The sequence below is a fragment of the Argiope bruennichi genome, chromosome 10 (assembly GCF_947563725.1).
Source record: "Argiope bruennichi chromosome 10, qqArgBrue1.1, whole genome shotgun sequence".
Lineage (NCBI taxonomy): Eukaryota > Metazoa > Arthropoda > Arachnida > Araneae > Araneidae > Argiope > Argiope bruennichi.
Window position 1 is genome coordinate 66,336,573 of NC_079160.1, and position 25,434 is coordinate 66,362,006.

At 38.4% G+C, this 25,434-nt stretch overlaps 1 protein-coding gene across 1 annotated transcript; it reads right to left on the minus strand.

Moving 5' to 3' along the window:
* Positions 1–13,015: 13,015 nt before the first annotated feature.
* LOC129987568 (uncharacterized) lies at positions 13,016–14,308 on the minus strand. Its single transcript, XM_056095534.1, has one exon. It carries the CDS (start codon positions 14,306–14,308, stop codon positions 13,016–13,018), a length of 1,293 nt encoding a protein of 430 aa, XP_055951509.1.
* Between the last annotated feature and the right edge of the window lie 11,126 nt (positions 14,309–25,434).

The window sequence follows — 25,434 nt, forward strand, 5'->3', positions numbered from 1 at the left end:
TCGTCTCCAACATCACATTCACTATACCAATTAGATACCATCCAGATAAGCAATCCAGTTTAAGAAAGGTTTAATATTCGCAATTTGCTAAAAAAAAGTCAAACCAAAAGCATTACAAGGCTATTGTTTAACGGACTAGATATTTGTCTGTATCATTAATGTTACTTTTCTTCCATTCCTCCATTTGAATATTATAATTAATATTTAAATGGTTTTCGAAAGTTTGATGCAATGATGGAAAACTATTAAAGATTTCTTTAAAAAATCTCAAGCGGCAATCATTACTCTTATTAGTTTATGGTGATGATGTCATGTCCGCGTTACAACGGAAAGGGGGTGCAGTAGCTTTTGAGGGTAAGGACCCCTGAGCACTCGAGGGCAGAAGTCTGACTTCTAGCTCATATGAAGATGAAACTTACACATTCGCTTGCACAACCCCTTTTTACAGGGGGACACATTCACACACCTCACAGATAGAACACAAATGAAGAAGAACCATGCCCGAACCGGGATTCGAACCCAGGACGCCCAGATCACGGAGAAGACGCGCTACCCCTAAGCCAGGACGCCGGCTCATTAGTTTATAAAACTGCTAATCTTCGTCTGTTATTATAAGTAGAAGAGAGGCATTAATTTGATCAAATAATCTGATTCAAGCTAAAAATGTGAAAAAAAAACAATTCTTGTGTCAAAGGCCCTCCATTAGAGAATCAACAAGCATGAGGCAGACACTTGCATTAAATTGTGTAAATGAAACATTTTTTAATTGTATGCGACTTGCAAAAAAAAAAAAAAAAAATCAGATGCAAATCATAAGGTAAAAAAAAAAAAAAAAAAAAAAAAAAAAAAAAATGTTTAAATATTACTGAAGGTTATTTTGCTTTCCAGAAGCACCTACCATATAGAAATAATAGTGCTTCTGAAGAACACTGAAGGTTATAATAACAGAATAAAGCAGTAAATTCATATAATTAGTTTGGTTTATAGCGTATAAACGGTATAGGCCACAGGGATTGGTTGGTTGTTTGAGTTTTATGGCGCAAAAGCCATATCTGGCCATGCTGCGCCAATCAAATGGTAAGAAGCATTTCAAAGATATTTAAAGAGGTTATTCCGATTAAAAAAACTAGGCAAGGTTAAAAATTCCAATCGCAAGCCGATGCATTAAAACGGTATTTAAAAAACATCCATGAAAAAAGTAAAAGTTCATAAATTACTGACACACGAAAAAGATTCCAAATTGGACAAAACTTAAATAAAATGCATCAAACCAATGGTCTGCAGAAATTTAAAAATGTTAGAGTGAGGTTTCTCACCCAGTAGTTCAAGCATGTCTATAGACACTGTATTAAAAAATCGTAACCGTTGATTATTAAAAGCAGGACAATCTATTAAAACATGACGTACACTTAAAACTGTATGGCATGTCGTGCATTTTGGACATGGTTCACCAAATAAAAGGTGTTTATGGCTGAATCGTGTATGACCAATGCGGAGCCGAACCAATTTTACATCAAGCCCACGCACTGGAATGGTAGGCCATAAGCGAATCATTGGTTGGAGAGAATGCAGCTTATTAGAAATCTGCTGATCCCAAGATCGTTGCCACAGCATTTGAACGTGCCGAGCAAAACATGTCTTTGCATCGCCATGCGGAAGCGCTCGCTCATGAAAAGTGCTTGAGGATTTTGCTGCAGCATCTGCCATTTCATTTCCCTGTATTCCGACATGGCTCGGAACCCAGCAGAATAGAATTTCGAACCCTTTGTTTTCAAGGGATTGAAGAAAAACCAGGATTTCCAAAGCAACCGGATGCATTAAATAATTGAAATTGGAAAGATTCCAAAGCACTCTTGCTGTCAGTGTAGATGCAAAAGGTGCGTGTACAAGAAGTTGAAATCACTTCAAGGGCATGTGTTATTGCAACCAATTCAGCAGTCAAAACAGAGAATGATGTGGGCAAACTGTAGCTATATGTCTGAGTAGGTTAAACAACACCACTACCGACATGACTATTAGATTTTGACCCATCAGTGAATACTTCTGTGTACGAATAATACTGGCTGCGATGATCTTGAAAGAGCTTCTGAAAGATAATAGGTGCTGTTGTGGATTTGTCAAATCCCTTAAACGGGTTCAAGAATGAGAAATTTGGAGTATCCCAAGGTGGGAAAGAAAAGTAATTAATAGGTTGAATTGTAGTCTCATGGAGTCCCGAATCATTCAGCAGAATTTTTACTCTCTCACAATAGGGAAAAATGTGAGAGGGGCGTGCATCGTATAGTCTACGAAGACCAACTGGTAGAGACAACTGCCTAACTGGGTGTTTCGGAATCGACTGCACTCTGAAATAATATTGTGCAATTAATTTCCGACGTCGCAGATCTAGAGGCTGGTTGGTTGGTTTGTGAGGTTTTCTGGCGCAAAAGCCACATTTGGCCATACTGCGCCAATCAAATGGTAAAATTATAAAAGATATACTGAACCAACAAATGAGTGTTTTAAAAAAGTGTGCAAAGATGAAATTGCATAATTTAAAAGGTTATCTTGGTATCTGAACATTTAAAAACATGAAAATGTGAAACAAAGAAGAACGAACAAGAACACAAAAATGTTCAACACAAATAGAATAATAGAAAAATTATATACAAGTAAAAATGCCAATAGCTCGTAAGAATTTAAAAATATTTGGGTGGTATTTTTCACCCACCAAGTCTTGTAATGTTGAAGACGAGTTAAAAAAACGAGCACGATACGAATTAAAAGCAGGACATTCAATTAAGATATGGTGAACAGTAAAATTAACATGGCAGCTGTTGCACATAGGCGCATTTTCCCCGAAAATGAGATGTTTGTGGGTGAAGCGCGTATGCCCTATACGGAGACGAGTCAATTTAACATCCATCTCACGTATGGGATGAACAGGCCAAGAAACAACGTCCGTTTTTATAAAATGTAGTTTATTTTGGATCTGCAGATCCCATGACATTTGCCAGTTTGAACAGATGTGGTGATAGATGGACCTTTTAATGTCGCAGAAGGGAATTCCCATGCTTAAAAAGTTCGTTGCAGATTTTGCGGCCAAGTCCGCCTTCTCATTCCCCAAGATGCCGACATGACTCGGTACCCAACAGAAAATAATATTTAACCCATCATTTTTTAAAAGTCGCAAGGTGAATAAAATTTTAATGGCAATCGGATGCATCCGATTGTGGTAATGCGATAGTGTATCCAGAGCACTCATGCTATCGGTGTAAATAATAAATTTACGCTGAGTAGAGGATGAAATTTTCTGAAGAGCGCAGAAAATTGCTACCAACTCGGCAGTAAAAACTGAGCAGCAATTATGCAGACGGTGGCTAAGTGTATCAGATGGAAGTATGATGCCGCAACCAGCATAACCATCCGATTTTGAGCCATCCGTGAAAATTGGCACAAAGGAGGAATACCGATAGCGATGATATAAAAATAGCTGTTGGAAAACAAAAGGAGCAGTTAATGATTTGTCGAATCCTGTGAAAGGATTCAAGTATGAAAATTGTGGGATTTCCCAAGGAGGGAAACTAAGAAAGTCAACAGCTTTAACACGAACAGTATTAAGCTCCAAGTCATGCAGGAGCAATCTGGCTCTCTCACAAAATGGAAAAATGTGAGAGGGGCGGGCATTATATAGTCGACGGAGACCGACTGGCAAGGAATTATCGCTTAGGGGATGTTTGAGAACAGATTTAGTACGGAAATAAAATAAGGCAGACACTTTCTTTCGTCTTAAACAAAGTGGTAGTTGGTGACACATAACATATAAGCTTTCAACTGGAGACGTACGAAACGCACCAGAGCAAATGCGCAATGCAGAATGATGGACAGTATCCAGTCGCCGCAAAACAGATGAGCGGGCGGAACCATACAACATGCATCCATAATCTATCCGGGAGAGAATTATTGCCTGATAAATACGGAGAAGGGAGGTTCGATCGGCCCCCCAAGATGTTTTTGAGAGAACTTTCAAAATATTCAACGATTTCTCACACTTCTTCCGCAAATATAATATATGGGGAAGGAAGGTGAGTTTCCGATCGAGAATCACTCCCAAGAACCGTACTTCGTTCACCACAGGAATCGGAATATTTTTAATTCGAATACAAGGATCCTGGTGAATGTTTCTTTTCCGACAGAAGTGAATGCAATTACTCTTCTCTGGGGAAATAGTGTGACCATTATTATCACACCAAGCTACCAATTTATTTACTGCGTTTTGCAGCTGTCGCTCTATTAGCGTCATGTTACTGCCTTGGCATGAGATCTGCAGATCATCAACATAAAGTGTTCCCTGAACAAATGAAGGCAACTGATTTAAAATTTGGCTTAGATGCACAATAAAAAGAGTAACACTGAGGATACTTCCTTGCGGAACTCCCTCAGCTTGAATAAAATTGTTAGAATAAAAGTTACCAACTCGAACACGAAAAGTACGTTGTGTTAAAAAGTTTTCTAAAAATATGGGCAAGTTACCCCTAAAACCTAAATTAAATAGTGTGGAAAGTATACCATAGCGCCAAGCCCGATCATACGCTTTCTCTATGTCGAAAAATATAGAAACAAGGTGGTTCCTCCTGACAAATGCGTTGCGAATTTGAGTTTCAAGTAATATGAGGTTGTCAAAAGTAGAACGACCTCTACGGAAACCACTTTGCAACGGGGAGATGCAGCCTTGTTTTTCCAATTCGAATATTAGACGAGCATTGACCATGCGCTCGAAGGTCTTACAAAGACAGTTTGTAAGAGCAATCGGTCTGTAGTTTAGAGGGACAGATGGTTCTTTGCCAGGTTTTAAGACAGGAATCACAATAGCTTCTCGCCATTGTGAAGGGTATTTCTGCTCAGTCCATATTCTGTTAAAAAGGAGTAACAGATTGGAAAGGGAAATTGTATTCAAATGGCGAAGCATGTTATACGTGATTCCATCTGGTCCAGGGCTGGTATCATGGACTTCAGACAGAGCCATCTCCAATTCATGCATTCGGAATTCACAGTTATATGGAATGGTTCTTCGAACTTTGAAGCGCAGAGGCAACTGTTCGGCTCGATTCTTAATTGCCAGAAACTGAGGGCTGTAAGAATCAATCGCGGAAACTTGTGCAAACGCTTGGCCGAGAAGGTTAGCAAAATCTAATGGGTTCGAATACATCATATTACCGGTTTTTAAAACCGGGATAGAAGTTTCGTGATAGATCCCATTGGCGGATTTTACTTTTCTCCATAAAATTTTACAGGAAGTGGATGATGTGATGGATGAAACAAATTTAATCCACGATTCTCTCTGACTACGACGCCGTATGCGGCGAGCTAGCGCTTTGGCTCTTTTAAAAGCGATCAAATTCTCTGTCGTAGGGTACCTTCTAAAAGTATTCCAGAGTTTCTTTTGGTTCTTATGACTGTCGCGACAAGCTTCATTCCACCACGGCCTACGGAATTTTCTTAGACGTGGGGATGTTTTTGGAATGGCGGTGTTCGCGGCGTTCATTATTGTATCAATGACATTTTGTACTGATTTTGAAATATCTGCATCACTGACCATAGCCTCATTGATAACTGCTAGTTGGGAGAATGTAGTCCAGTCTGCCCGCTGAAACAGAAAACGCGGAGGACAAATAGTCGCACCCCGACCATCAGCGTGGGAGATTATTAGGGGAAAGTGATCGCTATTGTGCAGATCATCTTCAATTCTCAAATTCATCAACGGTAGCAGTTCAGGAGTGCATATGGCTAGGTCAAGACAGTGGAAGCTACGTGTGGGCGTATGGAAGTACGTTTTCTCGTCATTATTGAGCAGACAGAGACAGTTATTAGCAATAAACTGTTCAATCTGCTGCCCTCGAGAGTTTGTACTATCCGAGCCCCATAGAATACTATGTCCATTGAAGTCGCCACATAAAATAAAAGGCTTAGGAAGCTGGTCTACTAACTGGTCAAGATCTTGCTGACGTATGACATCGTGAGGCGGTAGATCAATACAACAGACTGTGACCAAAGATCGTATATGGACCTGCACAGCCACAGCCTGAAGAGATGTGTGTAAAATAAGAGGAGTGCTCGGATAAAAATTTGAGGTGAAAATACAGACACCTCCAGAACCATGAGATCCAGTGTCTGTATCTTTCCGAACACAGCTATATCCGCGTAACTTGATGGGAATATTGGGTGTCAAGAAGGTTTCTTGAACACCAAAACAGATAGGATGAAATTTGTTAATAATTGATTTCATGTCATGAAGTTTGGAACGAATGCCGCGACAATTCCAAGAAATGAAGGTACCCATTAAGAGAGAGATTTAGATGGGGAGTGTGAGTGAGCAGCTGTAGGAGTTGCCTGATCTTCGCAACTCATAGATAGTGCATCTTCATCCTCAGACGGATGGAGCTTAAAATCAGGGATATTTGGTGTGCCTTTAAAGATAGATGTCAAATCCTTATGGGCTACACCATCTCTTGCTAATCCCAAAGCGACGGAATTCCGAGAAGTAGATTTTTGTAATCTAACAGAAAGATCTTTATGTGATATGCCACGTTTAGCAAGTTTCAATGTCAGTGAGGACTGAGGTTTTTTCTTACGAGTTTTTTTAGATGCTGATAGATCCGGTTTAGGAGATTCTGAAATACTTTGAACTGAATTATCAGAATCAGATTCTGATGTTTTTACAGGTAGTTTTGCTTTTGGGGTTTGCTTTATGCAGTTTTCACAGGAACAATTTGTACAAAATGGTTTTTGGACAACGGAGGCATAGCTAATGCCTGGCGTAGGTGTCTGAATTTGAACTCTACGTCTAGCTTCTGGGTATGTTATGTTTTCTTTAATTTTGATAATAGTGACTTCTTTTTCCAGTCTCTAGCGGGAGCAATTTCGAGAATAAGAGGGATGATCGCCACCACAGTTTACGCACTTTTCTGTTGCGGAGCACTGCTGGCTATCATGCCCTTTATCAGCACAGCGGGCACAAGTAAGTGTCCCGCGGCAATTAATCTTCGAGTGGCCAAAGCGCTGGCATTGGAAACACCTCAATGGATTTGGTATATAATGCCGCACAGGTAACTTAATATAACCGGCATATATAAATTCAGGTAGCTTGGGGCTATGGAAGGTGAGCACATAATGTTTTGTTGGAAGGAGTTGACCATCCCGCCGAATGGCAATCTGGCGAACATGAGTCACTCCTTGAGGTTTCAATTCTGAAGTTATTTCTTCCAGAGAGACATTAAATAATTCTCCGCAAGTTATTACACCTTTGGAGAAGTTTAAGGATGTGTGTGGACTAACAGAAATGGGTATAGAAGCTAGAGCTTTCAGTTTCATGATTTGCTGTGATTGTTTTTTAGAATCGACTTCAATTAATAAGTCACCAGAACGCATTTTTTTAATAGACTGCACCTCACCGACGGTAGCAGACACGGCTTTCTGAACTAAAAAAGGTGAAACGGAGTTAAAAGTATCTTGTTTTTCTGATTTTCGTTTAATTACAAAAAATTTATCAAAATTATCAACATTAGTAAAAGTTTTATTTACTTTACGCCCACTGAAGGGACCACGTTTGGAGGAGCCCATACGATATTAGAAAAGATTCGGGTCCGACGGCACCGCCCACCACGGAGCCCAACAAGGGAAGGCAATTACCGGCTCTGGTCATGCCCAGCCTCGGCATCCACCCTAGTGCTAATCGGTACCTATACGCTCGGAGTTACCCCCGGGGACAGTGACCACCCTTAACGCCAAGCCCAAGGAGTAACCCCTTCGCTTGATCCCTAGCAGACTAGCCACTAAGATGACTACCTACCAGCCGATTGATGCACAGGGGACCACAGTGCACCACCCGTCTTTCTAATGGGTCGCCACGCACGGCAAACACGTGGGGTTTTGGCTGTCCATGAGAAGCAAGAAGCAAACAGAGCGGCAACAGCTTCTCATGGAGAGCTCCCTCGCTTGCCGTCGAGGGAAGGAAAAAACAGCAGAAAGCAGAAGACGTAGGGAGTTTGAACATGAAGGGAGTAAAGATCCCTGGGTACCTCGGGATTGGGACACCCGTACTCACCTATAGTAGATGAGCCCCTGAGGGGGGTAGCAATTCAGGAGAGCATATAGCCAGGTCAAGACAATGGAAGCTACGTGTGGGCGCATGGAAGTATGTTTTCTCGTCATTATTGAGCAGACAGAGACAGTTGTTAGCAATAAACTGTTCGATCTGCTGCCCACGAGAATTGGTATTTTCCGAGCCCCACAGAGTACTGTGTCCGTTGAAATCGCCAAATAAAATGAAAGGCAAAGGAAGTTGGTCCACTAAATTGTCAAGATCTCGTTGACAAATGACAATACTGGGCGGAAGATAAATACTGCAGACTGTGACCAGTGTTCGTGTTTGAACTTGTACAGCCACAGCCTGAAGAGGAGTATGCAAACTGAGAGGCGTGCTCGGATACAAATTAGATGTGAAGATACAGACACCACCAGAACCATGCGATCCAGTGTCTGCATCTTTCCGAACACAGCTATATCCGCGTAATTTGATTGGAATGTTGGGTGTCAAGAAGGTTTCTTGAGCACCGAAACAAACAGGATGAAAAATATTGAAAATGGACTTAATGTCATGAAGTTTGGACCGAAGGCCGCGACAATTCCAAGAAATGAAGGTACCCATTAAGAAAGCGGTTTTGAAGAAGCTTTAGAAGTATTTGTTTGAGTTGCTTCATACTCGCAACTCATCTGCAAGTCATCCTCATCATCAGAAGGGTGTAACTTAATATCAGGGCTATTTGGCATGCCGAATATGGACGTTAAGTCCTTATGGACATTACCTTGCGTCGCAAGCCCGAGAGCGACGGAATTTTTTAATGTTGACTTTTTCAATTTTTGAGGAACGTCTTGTAATGAAAGGCCGCGTTTTGCAAGTTTCAATGTCAGCGAATTTTTAGCTTTTTTCTTTGATTTCTTTTTTAAAACTGTAGGAGTTTCAGGGGTACTACTAATGGAGTTTTCAGTATCTGAAGTGGAAACTTTTTTGAGTTGCTTGGGTGTCGTGTTGTTTTTAGCACAGTTTGTGCAAGAACAGTTTGCACAAAATGACCTTTGTGCAACGGAAGCATATGTTATGCCAGGAGTAGGAGTTTGAGCTACAATCCTACGCCTAGCTTCAGGATAGGATAAATTTTCTTTGATTTTGAGAGTTATTATTTGTTTTTCAAGCTGCCATCGCGAGCAGGATCGAGAGTAGGACGTGTGATCGCCACCGCAGTTCACGCATTTTTCAGCTGCGGCACACTGCTGGCTATCGTGGCCTTTTTCTGCGCATCGGGCACAAGTGAGTGCACCACGGCAGTTTGTCTTTGAATGACCAAAGCGCTGGCACTTGAAGCATCTGAGTGGGTTCGGGATATATGGTCTTACGGGTAATTTGATGTAACTTGCATAGATATATTCTGGTAATTTTGGAGATTTAAATGTTAGGATGTGGTGTTTGGTTTCAATGATTTCTCCATCACGCCTGATGGTAATTCGGCGGACATGTACAACTCCTTGTGATTTTAACTCATTTGTTATATAATCAACAGAGAGATTCAAGATTTCCCCACAAGTGATTACTCCTTTAGAGGTATTTAAGGATGCATGGGGACTGACGCTGATTGGAATAGTTGCAAGGGCTTTCAATTTTTGTATGTTCTGGGCTTGCTTTCGAGAGTTGACCTCTACTAACAAGTCACCAGAACGCATCTTTTTAATTGATGTTACTTCGCCAACTGTTGCGGTGACGGCCTTCTGGACAAGAAATGGTGATACTGTTTCAAAGGTTTCATTATTATCAGAAACTCGTTTGATTATAAAAAAACTGTCGAAATGGTTCTCAAAATTTGAATTGATTGGTACGATGCGACGCCCACTGAAGGGACCACGTTTGGAGGAGCCCATACGATATGATAAGTGATTCGGGTCCGACGGCACCGCCCACCACGGAGCCCAACATGGGAAGGCAATTACCGGCTCTGGTCATTCCCAGCCTCGGCATCCACCCTAGTGCTAATCGGTACCTATACGCTGGGAGTTACCCCCGGGGACAGTGACCACCCTTAACGCCAAGCCCAAGGAGTAACCCCTTCGCTTGATCCCTAGCAAACTAACCACTTAGGTGGTTAGCGACCAGCCGATTGATGCACCGGGGACCACAATGCACCACCCGTCTTTCAAATGGGTCGCCACGCACGGCAAACACGTGGGGTTTTGGCTGTCCATGAGAAGCAAGAAGCAAACAGAGCGGCGACAGCTTCTCATGGAGAGCTCCCTCGCTTGCCGTCGAGGGAAAGAAAAAACAAAGCAGAAAGCAGAAGGCGAAGAGGAGTATAAACATAAAGGGAGTATAGATCCCTGGGTACCTCGGGATTGGGACACCCGTACTCACCTATAGTAGGTGAGCCCCTGAGGGGACGCAGATCTAGAGGCATTTGATTGCAGATGACATATAAGCTTTCTACAGGTGATGTGCGGAAAGCACCAGAGCAAATTCTCAGGGCAGAATGATGCACCGTATCAAGCCTGCGCAAAACTGAAGGGCGTGCAGAACCATATATCATGCAAATGTAATCTATACGGGATAAAATAACGGCTTGGTATATTCGGAGAAGGGATGGGCGATCGGCTCCCCATGAAGTATTTGACAGCACTTTTAGGATATTAAGAGATTTCTCACACTTCTTTCGCAGATATAGAATATGCGGAAGGAAAGTGAGTTTTTTGTCAAAAATCACTCCCAAGAATCGCACGTCATCCTCAACAGGAATGGCGTTTCCTTGAATGTTAATTAAAGGATCTGGGTGCATGTTTCGTTTCCGGCAGAAATGTACGCAACGACTCTTTTCTGGAGAAAGAGTGTGCCCATTTCTTTCACACCAAGAAACTAGTTTGTTCACTGCATTCTGCAGTTGCCTTTCAATCAAGTGCATATTACAGCCTTGAGCAGAAATCTGCAAATCGTCAACATATAGTGTCCCTTGAACAGATGGTGGAAGTTGCTGTAGAATTTCGCTAAAGTGAGTTATAAAAAGCGTAACACTGAGGACACTTCCTTGTGGAACACCCTCAGCGTGGATAAAAGGATCGGAATAAAAATTACCGACACGTACACGAAATATCCGAGTAGTCAAAAAATTTTGAATAAAAAAAGGGAGGTTTCCTCTAAAATCCAAATTTAAAAGTGTTTGAAGAATACCGTAACGCCACGTACGATCGTAAGCCTTTTCAATATCGAAGAAGATGGAAACAAGACGATTCCTGCGAGCAAAGGCATTACGAATTTGTGTCTCCAGAAGAACTATGTTATCAAATGTTGAGCGTCCTCGTCGGAAGCCACTCTGCAACGGTGAGATGTATCCATGTTTCTCTAACTCAAACACTAAGCGGGCATTGACCATACGCTCGAGAGTTTTGCACATACAACTCGTCAAAGCGATTGGCCTGTAGTTCAAAGGGCTGGCAGGATCCTTTCCCGGCTTAAGGATTGGAATCACTATTGCCTCTTGCCATTGTTTAGGGAATTTATGCTCATACCAGATTCGATTAAAAAGTTTTAACAAATTGGATAGCGACACCTCATCTAAATGGCGAAGCATACTGTAAGTGATTCCATCAGGACCAGGGCTAGTTTCATGTGCTTGACGCAAGGCGTTCTTCAGCTCAAACATATTAAAAGCGTTATTGTACGCAAAAGATTTACGTGCAGTAAAATTTAAATTAATTCCTTCCGCTCGCTTTTTGTTCACTTGAAATTTAGGACTGTATGAATTAATAGCTGAAACTTTTTCAAATGCTTGTCCGAGAACATTGGCAACTTCTACAGGTGAGGAATAAATTACATTTCCCGATTTCAACACAGGAAATGAAAATTCCGGATATATTCCATTAGCTGCCTTCACTTTCCTCCATAGTAGTTTGCTAGAGGTAGAGTAAGTGATGGAGGAGACGTATTTACGCCAGGATTCCCTCTGGCTACGCCGTCGAATGCAGCGAGCATAAGCTTTGGCTCGCTTAAATGCAACAAGATTTTCTGTTGTTGGGTATCTGCGAAATTTGTTCCAAAGCTGTTTTTGTTTCTTATAACTGTCATGACAAGCCTTGTTCCACCACGGTCTGCGGAATTTCCGTAGACGGGGTGAGCTTTTGGGGATACATTTATTTGCAGCTTTCATAATGCAATCGTGGACTATCTGTACTGCTGATGAGATATCTGCTGTGTTAATCATATTTTCAGTAATTTTAGCCAGTTGTGAAAAATCAGTCCAATTCGCATGCTGGAATAGGAAGCGAGGTCGACCTTGAGTCGTACCACCACCATCAGCATGAGATACTATTACAGGAAAATGATCACTCTCGTGTAAATCGTTTCCAACTGTAAAATTTAGCAACGGAAAAAGCATTGGTGAACATATGGCGAGATCTAAACTGTGAAAGGTACGCGAGGGTTCGTGGAAGTACGTTTTCTCTTCATTATTTAGCAGACAGAGAGCATTATTAGTGATGAACTGCTCAATCTGTCGTCCACGAGAATTTGTGCTATGCGAACCCCACAACGTACTATGGCCATTGAAATCACCAAGTAATATAAATGGTGCTGGAAGTTGCGCTACTAAACTATCAAGGTCTTTTTGACTGATTGAATCATTAGGCGGTAAATAAACACAACAGACTGTAATTAATGTTCGTACATGTACTTGAACCGCCACAGCCTGCAAATTAGTATGAAGTGAGAGAGGTGTGCTGGGAAAAGAATTGGAGGTCAGAATGCAAACGCCTCCAGAATTATGCGAATTACTGTCCGAATCTTTCCGAACAGTATTATAACCCCGCAATTTAAGAGGCATGTTTGATTTCAAGAAAGTTTCTTGAAGATATAAGCAAGCTGGATGAAATTCGTTCAGAATGGTCCTAATTTCATTTAGCTTGGACCGAGTGCCACGACAGTTCCAAGAGAGGAAATGACCCATCAAGAAAACGTTGCATGAGAGGTATTAGGGACATTCGTTAGAGTCGTCGATAAATCGCAACTCATTTGGATTTCATCCTCCTCTTCGGATGGATGAAGTGCGATTAGTTCGGGACTTTTGGGCACGCCACTGAAAATGGACGATAGATCCTTTTGGACTATATCCTGATTCGCAAGTCCCAGAGCGACAGAGTTATTTAAACTTGATGCTTTTATCTTTTGTGAAAGATGTTTTTCGGAAACGCCACGTTTCGAAAGCTTAAGCTTTAGTGATTTATTTGATTTCCGTTTGCGTTGAGCTATTTCAGGTTTTCCAGTTTCAGGAGCACTAGTTACGGACTTTTCAGTATCGGAGTCTGATTTCACAGGCGGCTTACTTTCATCGATATTTTTAACACAATTAGTGCAAGAGCAATTTGCACAAAATTGTTTTTGCAAAACAGAAGCATAAGTTACACCAGGTGTCGGTGTCTGGACATTGACTTTACGCCTAGCTTCAGAGTAAGAGATATTTTCTTTATGTTTAATTGTTAGAATCTGTTTCTCCATCAACCAACGTGGACATGACCTAGAAAATGAAGTGTGATTGCCATTGCAATTCACACATTTTTCTTCAGCGGAACACTGCTGACTTTCGTGGCCTTTCACTGCACACCGGGCGCAAGTGAGAGTCCCTCGGCAGTTGGATTTCGAGTGTCCAAATCGTTGGCACTGAAAGCACCGGAGAGGATTTGGTATGTAAGGCCTCACGGCTAGTCTCATATAGCCCACTTTCACCCGTTCTGGCAATTTAGGTCTATTGAATGTCAAAAAGTGTTTTGTGGGAAGGAGTTGTCCATCCCGCCGAATTGTTATACGGCGTACATGCGTCACTCCTTCGGGTTTCAATTCTGCTGTAATTTTGTCCAAGGTGTCGTTATATAGTTCGCCACAGGTTATTACGCCTTTTGAAGAATTAAGCGTCGTATGAGCGCTTACACTAACGGTTAGAGATGCCAATGCCTTTAATTTAATTATTTGTTGAGCTTGCTTGCGGCTACCGACTTCTACAAGTAAGTCACCAGAGCGAAGTTTTCGAGTTGAAACAACTTCTCCAAGTGCTCCTGTCATTGCTTTTTCTACTAGAAACGGTGAAACGCTGTTAAATGTTTCGTTGTTTTCAGAAATGCGTTTTACAATAAAGAATTTGTCGAAAGGTTTTTCAAAAACGTTAACATTCTTTTGTTGCCCACTGAAGGGAGCAAAGTTTTTACGGCCCATACGATATTGATGGGGATTCAGGCCCAGCGGCATCGCCCACCACGGAGCCCTACTCGGGATGGCAGTAACTGGCTCTAGATATCCCTAGCCTCAGCACTTACCATAATGCTAACTGGTACCTATACGCTCGGAGTTACCCTCGGGGACAGTGACCACCCTTAACGCCAAGCCCAAGGAGTAACCCCTTCGCTTGATCCCTAGCAGACTAACCACTTACGTGACCATCTACAAGCCGATTGACACACCGGGGACCACAGTGCACCACCCGTCTAATGGGTCGCCACGCACGGCCAACACGTGGGGGTTTGTGGCTGTCCATGAGAAGCAAGAAGCAAACAGAGTGGCGACAGCTTCTCATGGAGAGCTCCCTCGACTACCCTCGAGGGAAAGAAAGAAAAGGAGACAGCAGAAGGCGCAGTGGAGAGTAAACATAAAGGGAGTAAAGATCCCTGGGAACCTCGGGATTGGGACACCCGTACTCACCTAAAGAAGGTGAGCCCCTGAGGGGATAGGCCACAGGGAAGGCAAACACATTATGTAAAGAATATTTAATAAGAGAATTATTGAGAAATAAGAATTCATAGTTTTTGTGTTAACTATCTTTCCACTTCTTAATAAAGCTTTATTGCTGTGGCATACTTTATAGGATACGTAATTTATAAAAGAATAAATTTTCAGTTAAAGCTTCAAATTCACCGTTATCAAAATTTTCCTAGTGGTTGAAATAATACTCAGTTGTGTTTAACTAATTCGTTTTGATAACCTGTGGTAAGGAGCAAATGATCAGGGGAATAATGAAGCATTTGTTTTCTTGAAAAGAAAACAACACCGTACTTTATAGTGCACAACCTTATTTAAAGGGAGAGTTAGTTATTTCTGATTTTGCGGCACAAGAGCCATATCTAGCTATGCTGCGCCAAACATATGGTTGAAGATAAAAAAAAATATTCAGTGAAGTTCTAAAAAGTTAAAGTAAAATTTGCAAAAACCAAGAAACGTGGAGATAAAATTGAACAAGTTAAATAAAATGGAAAACACCAATTTCTTTCAAGAAAGTAAAAATATTTGGGTGGGGATGTTCTCCCACCAAGTCACGAATGTTTGAAGATGATGTACCGAATAAATACGCATTACAGACTGGGCATCGCTCACCAAATAGAAGATGTTTATGTCTGAGACGAGTATGGCCAATGCGAAGCCGTATCAATTTGACGTCCAGCTCGCGCAGTGGCACAACAGGCCACAGAGTAATGTCAGACTGAAGAGAATGCAGTTTATTAGAATATTTAAAGGGACAAGACAGAATTAATCAAAACGGCCATTTAGGGGCATTCTCTATATTCTGTATAAGGTTTTGTATTGTGTGTGTTGTGACTTATGGCACTTTAACAAGTCCACTGACAGTTATCTGTCAGCGTTTAAGCCGAGTGAGCATCTCTTGCTTTTTCAATAGCGCGAACTAGAGCCAAGAATACGACTTATCTACTTCATGCGTCACATTCACTTGCACAACCCCTTTTCATTGGGGGGCTCATTCACACACCTCACAGATAGAACACAGAAGAACAACCATGCCCGAACCGGAACTCGAACAGAGGACGTCCAGATCACGGGGAAGACGTGCTACTCCTATGCCAGGACGCCTGCCTATTAAAAGTATACCCCTTATAACATTTGAAACGAGGTGTATAACTAAGTGTATTAAAGTATACCATATTACATAAGATTTCATTTAACCAATCTTAAATATTATTGCATATAGTTATGTTTAAAATGAATGGTGAAGGAACTACTCAAATATATCAAGATCCCAGTATAAAAATTCTTGTTTTTCTAAGTCACAAAATTTAATTATGACTTTAATCTAGATTTTGACAAGAGAGAAAAAAGGAAATTTCTTCGAAGCTTATTTAAATTATTTTAATCCTTAAATATAACAGTGCCCCATATCCCGAGAGGTAAAATGAACCTTAACGCGAATATCATTGCTCAGTTTTCCTTTGTTGAAGCAACATATGACTAAAAGTCTATCGGATCCAGGAACTTTGGTTACTATCTGGATTAAAACTTTAAACCGCCGGCATCCTGGTATAGGGGTAGCGCGTCTTCCCCTTGATCTGGGAGTCTCGGTTCGGGCATGGTTGTTCTGTGTCCGAATTGTGAGGTGTGTGAATGTGCCTACCTGTAAAAATGGGTTGTGCAAGCAATGTGACGCATGAAGTAGCCAAGTCGTACTCTTGGCCCTAGTTGGGGCTGCTAAAAAAACAAGAGACGCTCACTCGTCTTAAATCGCTGACAGATAACTGTCAGCGGGCTTGTAAAGTGCACAACAACATACTTTTAACAATTGTGTAATTTTTAATCTTGCATAATTGTTGAAGGCGGTACGTAAGCTACCCACCTACCTCCAACTCCTCATATAACAAAAGGTTGTTTAATCCTTAAAAAATGTAATGCAAACAAAAGCAGTATGTAAGCAAATCTCATGAAATATCGAATCTGAAGCCTGCAATCTTTATGGCCCGAACACACACACTTAAGCATTTGTAAATTGCAACTTTTTTTTCTTTATAGAAGATAAAACCCCAAAGAGGCTAAGTATCCGCACAGACGAGATCTTTCACCCAGCACACAGGATTCATAAAGGCTATCTGACCTAATTAAAAACATCCAGAAATAATACTTTATCTCATTGTTATTCTTTCAAACAACATTGTTTTTATTCTGTTTTAGATACTCGAAAAGTTTATCTCCTCTCTCCTGTTCCATCAATTGAAATGTCAGTAATTGCTATCCATCGACTTCATTATCCTTTATGATCTTTATTATCCAGCTTTTTATGGATATCTATGTTTATTGTTATTTATGCCTTATTTCCGAAGCAAATCGACATCTATATTGTGACGAGCCTTGTAATTTTACACTGTGGTTAGTTGTCGGAAACAACAAATGAAACGATAATAGCTTCTCAAAACTTCTAAGCCACACCATGGATTGACATTAAGCCCCAACAGGTTAATGATTTAAACTTGAACTTCTGGCCCTGAAGACGAGATCTTCCACCTATTCCAAAAGGCTCGTAATGGCTCTCGGAACTAATCCATCAATGTATGAAATATGTCTGGACGGAATGAAGAGTTGAAAAATATCAGAGAAATTAAACCAATACAAAAAAAAATCTAGAAAAAAACCCCCATATTTCCAGAAATGTATAGGAAAAGACAACATGCAGAGCAAACTAACTGTGAACCGCTTTATGAGAATAAATTGCTACTCTTGGAGAGTTAATTTCCTTGTTCATACATTTCAAAGTTTCAGAACCAACATTAAACTAAAAATCCCTAGATTTTTTACTCAAGACTAAAAACTATGAAAAAGGACTTTAATGTCTGATGAATAAAGAGTGTTATAATGAATGAGAGATATGGAAAACATTATTGGCAAGTGCTTAACAAATAAATGATTTTATAGATTTCCGCGTATAACATTGAGAATATTATAGCACAGGTCTGTAAGGTACCCCACAAGGTATGCAGCTTCTAATATTTATAGATTATTAGATAGTGATAGATTATTAGTGAATATTAGTAGTTCATGCGAGTAGAACTAGTCGCATGAAATTCTACATTAACTGAAAACGTTTGCCGTCACGCGAATTTGATTAAAAAACGAATGCATTCAGAAACGAATTAACGACAATCAATGTTAGTTTTCGAGGATGTAAATTAATAAAATACTTTAGAGAAATATCTGATATGCAAGAGACATAAAAATAAGCAAAAACGATAAAATTAAAGCAATTTAGCAAATCACATATCACAAAACATATCTGATGTCAGATAAATGCGAATTTGAAAAGAGGCATATTATCGGCCCTTGAGAAATATTACCCTCACGACTGTGAATGTATTAAGAAATGAATTAACATGTTAATTCGCATAGGTTAATACATATCTGTAAATTGAGGTACGAAACATCTACCAAGAATAATCATATCTAGAACCTACATCTAACACATTAAAAAAAGCTCATGATTAAAAGAAATTTAACACATTCTTGAGTAGTAAATGTTCATTATGAAAAGAATATTCAAATTAAGGAAAGATCTTTTTAATTAAATATGAAACAAAATTTTAATTTCAGATCAAATCATAAGAAAATCATTTTGACACTCAAAAATCAAACTTCCGCTGACAGTAATTTTATTTCTGCAAAACTGTTTAGTTTAATTTATTTCAATAAATCAAAGAAATATTTTTATTTTACAATGATTATATAATATATTTTACTATATTAATTCGAATTACATGGTAAGAGTTTTAGTTCCAACTCTTTGATTTAACATGGAAGAATATTTAAGAATAAATTTTTGCAAAATAACATTTAATGAATTAAAATTCGTTCTGGAATTTTACTGGAAATTCGAAGTCGCATTTCATTTTTAATACACTCGGGCAAAAACTGAGAAAGAGAAAAAAAACTATACAAAAGCAAAATTATCAATTAGGTAGCGAACTGAAGTAGTACAAAACATTACCTAATAAGTAAAAATAGAAATGTAATCTCGCTCAATTCTTATGAAAAGTTTTGAAGGAGCTCTTCAAAAAATAGGGTTAGAGCGGAAATTCTATTGAATTTTGAAAAAGGGTCCGATTTAAGCTGCATAAAGAAGATAAGTAGGTAGAAGCAGCGAGAGGGATGAATTTAATGAAAAAAAGTTACCTGAAACCAGAAAAAAAGATATTAAAGCAACAAAAAGCTCTAAAAAATACATTTTTGAAAAATACTAAACAGTGCATAAAATATCCAATTACAAGAACAGGAAAGTTTATGCCCTTATTTGCTATAAAATTTTTTCCAAGCATGTACCAAACAGTCAGATTGAAAGAAACGAGACATATCTATGTCTTTTCCTTTTAAGTAAAAGAATGAATAAATAAATAAATAATAACCTGGGAAATAAACAAAGATTTTAAGAAATGAGTCCAAATTCCAAAGAAACTAGCAGGACAAGTTCAAAAGAACATACCATGAATTAAATTCTTCACCTTTCGGAACTGTAAAAACCTTTTCAATTTTATATTTTCCACATTCATGGGAAGACAAATTTCAAATTATAAATATATTTAAAAATCTATATAAGCAAAAAGAATTTAAAATAAAACACATTTTTGTGAAAATAACGGAAAACATTTCGAAGCCATTTAAAGGTTGGTTGGTTGTTGGGTTTATTGGCGCAAGAGCCAATCTTGGCTATACTGCGCCAAACGTATGGTTTAATTCCATCCTAAATATTATGTGATTAAAATTTCAAAAGCAGACGATTCCAGTAAAAATCAGACATCTTTAAAAACAACAATGTATGTATCCTTTTCAAACATAACAAACATTTCAAATGTACAAATAAAAAAAAAATAAAAAAATCATTTATATGTGGATATAGAGCTGAATAGCTTTTAAAAAGTTAAAAATATTCGGGTGGTAATTCTCACCCACCAAGTCAGCTAAAGTTAAAGACGGTGAATGGAAGAAACGAATACGATGAGAATTAAAAGCAGGGCACTGGACCAAAATGTGATATACTGTAAAATCCAGTTGACAAGTAGGACATGTTGCTGCTTTTTCGCCTAGAATCAGATGCCTATGAGTGAGGCGGGTGTGTCCTATACGGAGACGAGTCAGTTTGACATCCATCTCACGTATAAGGAGAACAGGCCACAAACTAATGGTAGGTTTGATAGAACGTAGCTTATTTTGAACTTGAATGTTCCATGTCTCCTGCCAAGAAGAATATGTGTGATTAAAAACAGCCGTCTTAACATCAGAAAATGGAAGTCCGATTCTTAAAAACTCCGTCGCAGATTTTGCAGCCAAGTCGGCCTTTTCATTACCAAAAATGCCCACATGACCCGGAACCCAACAAAAAATTATATTAAAACCATCGTTTTGTAATAAACGAAATGTAAACAAAATACGAACAGCAATCGGATGCATCCGATAATGATAATTAGAAAGTGTTTTCAAGGCGCTCATGCTATCGGAATAAATGATAAAATTACGCTGAGTAGAAGGCGAGATTTTTTGCAGAGCATAAAAAATGGCCACTAACTCAGCCGTAAACACAGAGCAGTAGTTGTGAAGACGATAGCTCACTGTCTCAGATGGAGTTACAATGGCACAACCAACATGTCCATCTGATCTTGAGCCATCCGTGAAAACTGGTATAAAGAAGAATACTGATGGTGATGATACAGAAAGAGTTGTTGGAAAATTATCGGAGGAGTTGATGATTTATCGGTTCCAGTGAAGGGATTTAAAAAAGAAAATTGAGGGATATCCCAAGGTGGGAAGCTAAAAGAGTCATGAACTTTAACATGAACATCGTTAAGATCCGAATCGCATAGTATTAATTTGGTTCTCTCACTGAATGGAAGGATGTGAGAGGGACGGGCATCATATAGTTTACGAAGACCAACCGGAAGATACATATGAAAAATGGGGTGATTGTGAACGGACTTTATACGGTAATAATATAAAATAGATAAATTCTGACGCCTTAATTGAAGAGGGAGTTGATGGCAAATGACATACAGGCTCTCAACCGGAGAAGTGCGAAAGGTTCCGGAACATATTCTTAGAGCAGTATGGTGTATGGTATCTAATCGCCGCAAAACTGTTGTACTTGCAGAACCATACACCATGCAACCGTAATCAATGCGGGAAAGGATGACTGCATGGTAAATACGGAGCAGGGAGGTCCGATTGGCACCCCAAGATGTTCTAGACAGCACTTTTAAAATATTCAATAATCTCTCACACTTTTTCCGCAAATATAAGACATGCGGAAGGAAGGTGAGCTTCCGATCAAGAATCACTCCCAGCCATTTAAAGGAGTCACTTTCCATTCAATTGCAAAAATTACATTAAGTTAAAAAAAAGCATAAAATTTGCTTCAATTTAAAAAAAAAATTCGTAAAAGAGTAGATCATTACTATCGGAAAAAAAAGGGAAATAATGTAGAAATTTTTTGAGCAAATTTTTTTTTAAATAATGATGATTCAGGTTTGGTTTGGTTTGTTGTATTTTATTGGCGCAAGAGCCATGTTTTGACTAAACTGCGCCAGTCAAATGGTTAAAATTATTTCAATACCAATTTAAAAGCGAGAAAAAAAAATTGATTTTTTCGAAACGTTTTTAAATTCAACATGTAAAATTGATGAATAAAACAAGAAATTGGATCAGAGACGATTTAAGAAGGCAATAAAATCTAAATAGAGTGATAAAATCCAATGATTTTTAAGAAGTGAAAAATATTTTTGTGGGGATATTCACCCACTAAATCTAGAAGAGTTAACGGTGTCGTCGAAGGAAACAAATGATTACGATGATGATTAAAAGAGGGACATTGTATTAAAATGTGTAAAACGGTAAAATCTACACGGCATGTCGGGCACAGAGGTGCTTCATCCCCAAACAACAAATGTTTATAATGATGATTCAGATACCTATTTTTATCTTTCTTTGATAACTTTAACAAGAACATTCCGAAAAAATTATTTTACAGTATAATTTTTCCAAAATCCGAAAGAACTTGGCACAAATTTAATAGTTTTAAATTCTTTTTTTCAATGTATCCGCTTTATAGCGAATGAACTGTTATACCATGCATAATAGATTTCTCAGAAATTTGAAACTAAGCTAACTAACTAATTGACTAATTACCTAGACATTTTAGTACTCTAATGAAAATTTTATCTTTTAAATATGAAGATATTGAAAGCCAAACCTAATTTTAGGCTCCATACAAACAAGCATCACCGGACAAACAAAGAACAAATGCTACACAAGTGTTGAACAGGTATAACGTAGATAATGAAATTACATACAAAAGATGAAAATCTATTGCAAACGGGCAGTTAAGTTTATTCCCAAAGATTTCATTTTAACTGACGAATTGGCATACAAGTCGTGAAAGAAGTCAACACAAGCTTTTATTATCAACTTCCACAAAAGCCAAACAGTTTCCATACACATTATTTGATGAACTATTGCAATATTTAATGTGCAATATCTATGTGCAATATTTAATGAAAGGAATGTTTGCTTCACTTTTTGGGACACCCAATTTCTGTATTAATTTATATATTGTAATTCGAATAAGCACAATGTATATTACAGAATGTATAATCTAATTAGCTTTTGATTCTTTCGGGAGGTGTTTTATATCGAAGCGGGGAGGGGGAGGGGTCCATATATATGGGGATGAAAAGCTTCTGGTATGGTGGTTAGGTTTCTCCTATCTAGTAAGTACAGAAATAGTGTGGGATCGACTACCCCTTACTAATGACGGAACGTGCCTTCTACAGAGGGATTGTACCTTGGTCTTAGAACTTCCACCAACTTAGCGAGATTAGGTCGAGGCCTAACTTTCTGACCAGTGGTCCGAATATTCAGATTTTTTCCGTGCGCCTTAGGCCGGGTTGGATATTCGTTAGTCATTACACAATATTACTTATTTTACAATGGAGTTGGGAACGATTAAAAATACAAGATGTTTAATATCAACACAAATCTGAAAAATGCAAAACAATTATTATTAGCCATTGAAGGAAGTCCCATTTTAACTGCCTTGTAATTAGGATGATCCAATTAACTAAAAAAGGGAATGGAAGTTTAACTATACTGGTTTAAATTTATGAACAGCATATCGATAATCTCTTTTGTATCTTTCAGTATTCATTTGAATATTGGATAATACAAAAATTACAGAAAAAATAACTTTAACAAGAACATTCCGAAAAAATTATTTCACAGTATAATTTTTCCAAAATCCGAAAGAACTTGGCACAAATTTGATAATAATGATGATACTAATATTGATGATACAAATTTGATAATAATATTGATGATGATGAAAATAATGATACGAGTAAAATGATTATAATACGAATATACTAAATGATGAAAATCAAGGTACTATAAACTCAACATGTAATATTCAAACATGATCTCATCAGTCGAAAAAAAAAATGGAAAATACAAAATCTCGATGCAGCCTAGAGATGAAATCGAACTCATTTCATTCAATAGAGTAAAAATTCTCCGAACTAAGTTCACTATTTCCTATGCGATTCGTATTTTCTTTGCTTTCTTGTATATTTGATCTCATTTTCTTTTTCGGCTGACTTCCCTAACAACTTATCTGGATGAAAAGTAATTCTCCAACAAATCCTATAATCTGGTAATCAGTAAAAGAAGCAATTAACAGTGAAGTGTTATTATCTGGCTCAGATAAGGAATCGGAGGGGCTTTGCAAGAGCAATAGTTCGCTGGTCGGTTTATTTTTGTTCCCTAAACTGTCACAAAAAACTGCAGAATTTCTTTAATAATTGTCCAAATTATTTTCTGTAGCAATAGTTTTCATAGTTCAAATAATATAATAAGTAATATGTTATTTAATTTACAGGGTGCGGTAAAAAAACTCGGACAAAGTTATTGCATCATAGAATGGAAGTTAACTAATTTCTTTTTAATTTGTGTTCCTTTCTTTTTGCCTGCCATTTCAATTACAAGATATTTTATAATATATCTTTTGTTGTAGGTATTGCTTTTGGCTTTTTTTTACAATATCAAGCAAAACATCTGCTATTTTAAAGCAAGGTAAACGACAGTGTAAGATCGCTTGTTTGCTTAATTTTTCGTCGAATGGTGTCTGAGACAATCTGTCGTTTCTAAGAACTTGGCAATGATGGTCGGCCTCCAGGAAGTGAACGAAAACGGACAGTAGGTACTTTCAATAGCCGTAAGGCCATCAAAAAGCGAGTTTAATAAAATCCGAGGTTTTCCTTCAGAAAGGTCGCTCATGAAATGAAAATAAGTGACCGAGCAGTGTGACGAAAGGCAAAAACAGAGCTTGAACTAAAGATTTACAAGTTCCAAAAAGCTCAGCATTTCACTGAAGAAAAGAAACTCGTGCGGCTCCAAAGATGCCGAAACTTTTTGAGAAGGGCCGCATGTCAGAGCTGGATTGTTGTTGTTGTTGTTGTGTGTGATACTTAGTGGCGCAATGGCCATATTTGGCCACGTTGAGCCAAGCAAATGGTAAAATATAAAAGCAGAAGTAAAATATAATATATGGTATGTCACTGCTGGGAGGGATTCTTTTGCATTAATGAGAAGTTCTTTATAGTCCAACGAGTTCATAACTTCCAAAACGACAGAATATGGTCTGTACACACTTCGGCAATACCCTGTACATATGGTCTGTACACACTTCGGCAATACCCTGTACATATGGTCTGTACACTTTTGTTGAACATCCTAAGTCGATATTTGTCTTGGGCTAGACTTTTTAGAGCAATCGTTTTGACAAGAATAGAAGAGATTAAAAGTAAAAGACTTTCGGCCCATTGCTGAAAATTTTAATAAGCGTTTAAGCATCTGCATCACTGCAAAAGGCAGCCAATTTGAAATCAATTGAATTTATTTATTAGTAAATGTCTACTATTATTAGTATTTGTCATATTTTTTTAATTAATTTATTTTTTATAAAGTTATACTAAAAATTGTTTGTCCGGGTTTTTCTGTCGCACCCTGTAAAATGATATCAAAGCGTTTAGATTTAAAATTGATATGTCGCGATTACGACCCAGATCCATTAAAAACGAAATAAGAAGGGAAATCTTAGTGTTTAAATTAATATATGATTGAGGTTTGAACTTTCATTTAATTATTATTTCAAAATCTGAAAGTAATACAGCTTGAACATGAATAACAAATATGAATTAAACTAGCATCTTTTTTTCCTTCCTCCTTTGTTGTCCTCATTCTTGGCCACAGGAATAAATAGCAAAATAGATCTGTCCTTGACACATTTGTTTTCTGACAGCTGCGATTCGCATGTTACAAAATATTTCAACAATTAAATAACATGCCACTGAGAAACTAATAGACTAAATACAAATGCTATATTTATTATTCGGAACTTTTGAAACTGCAGTACTGTTTGAAAACAGGAAAACATAAGGTCAAACACTGAACTTCCTTCTGAATGTTTTATTTTGAATTCTTGCCATTGAATATCACGCAATTTTAAATAGCCATATTGCTGACTATAAAAGTGATAAAAACGAAATATTTTCCTTTTCTGTACCGATTCA

What these genes read in the sequence shown, in the direction of transcription:
- LOC129987568 (XM_056095534.1), bottom strand. Translation starts at nt 14,308, where the DNA reads ATGCCGCTGGGCCTGAATCCCCATCAATATCGTATGGGCCGTAAAAAC.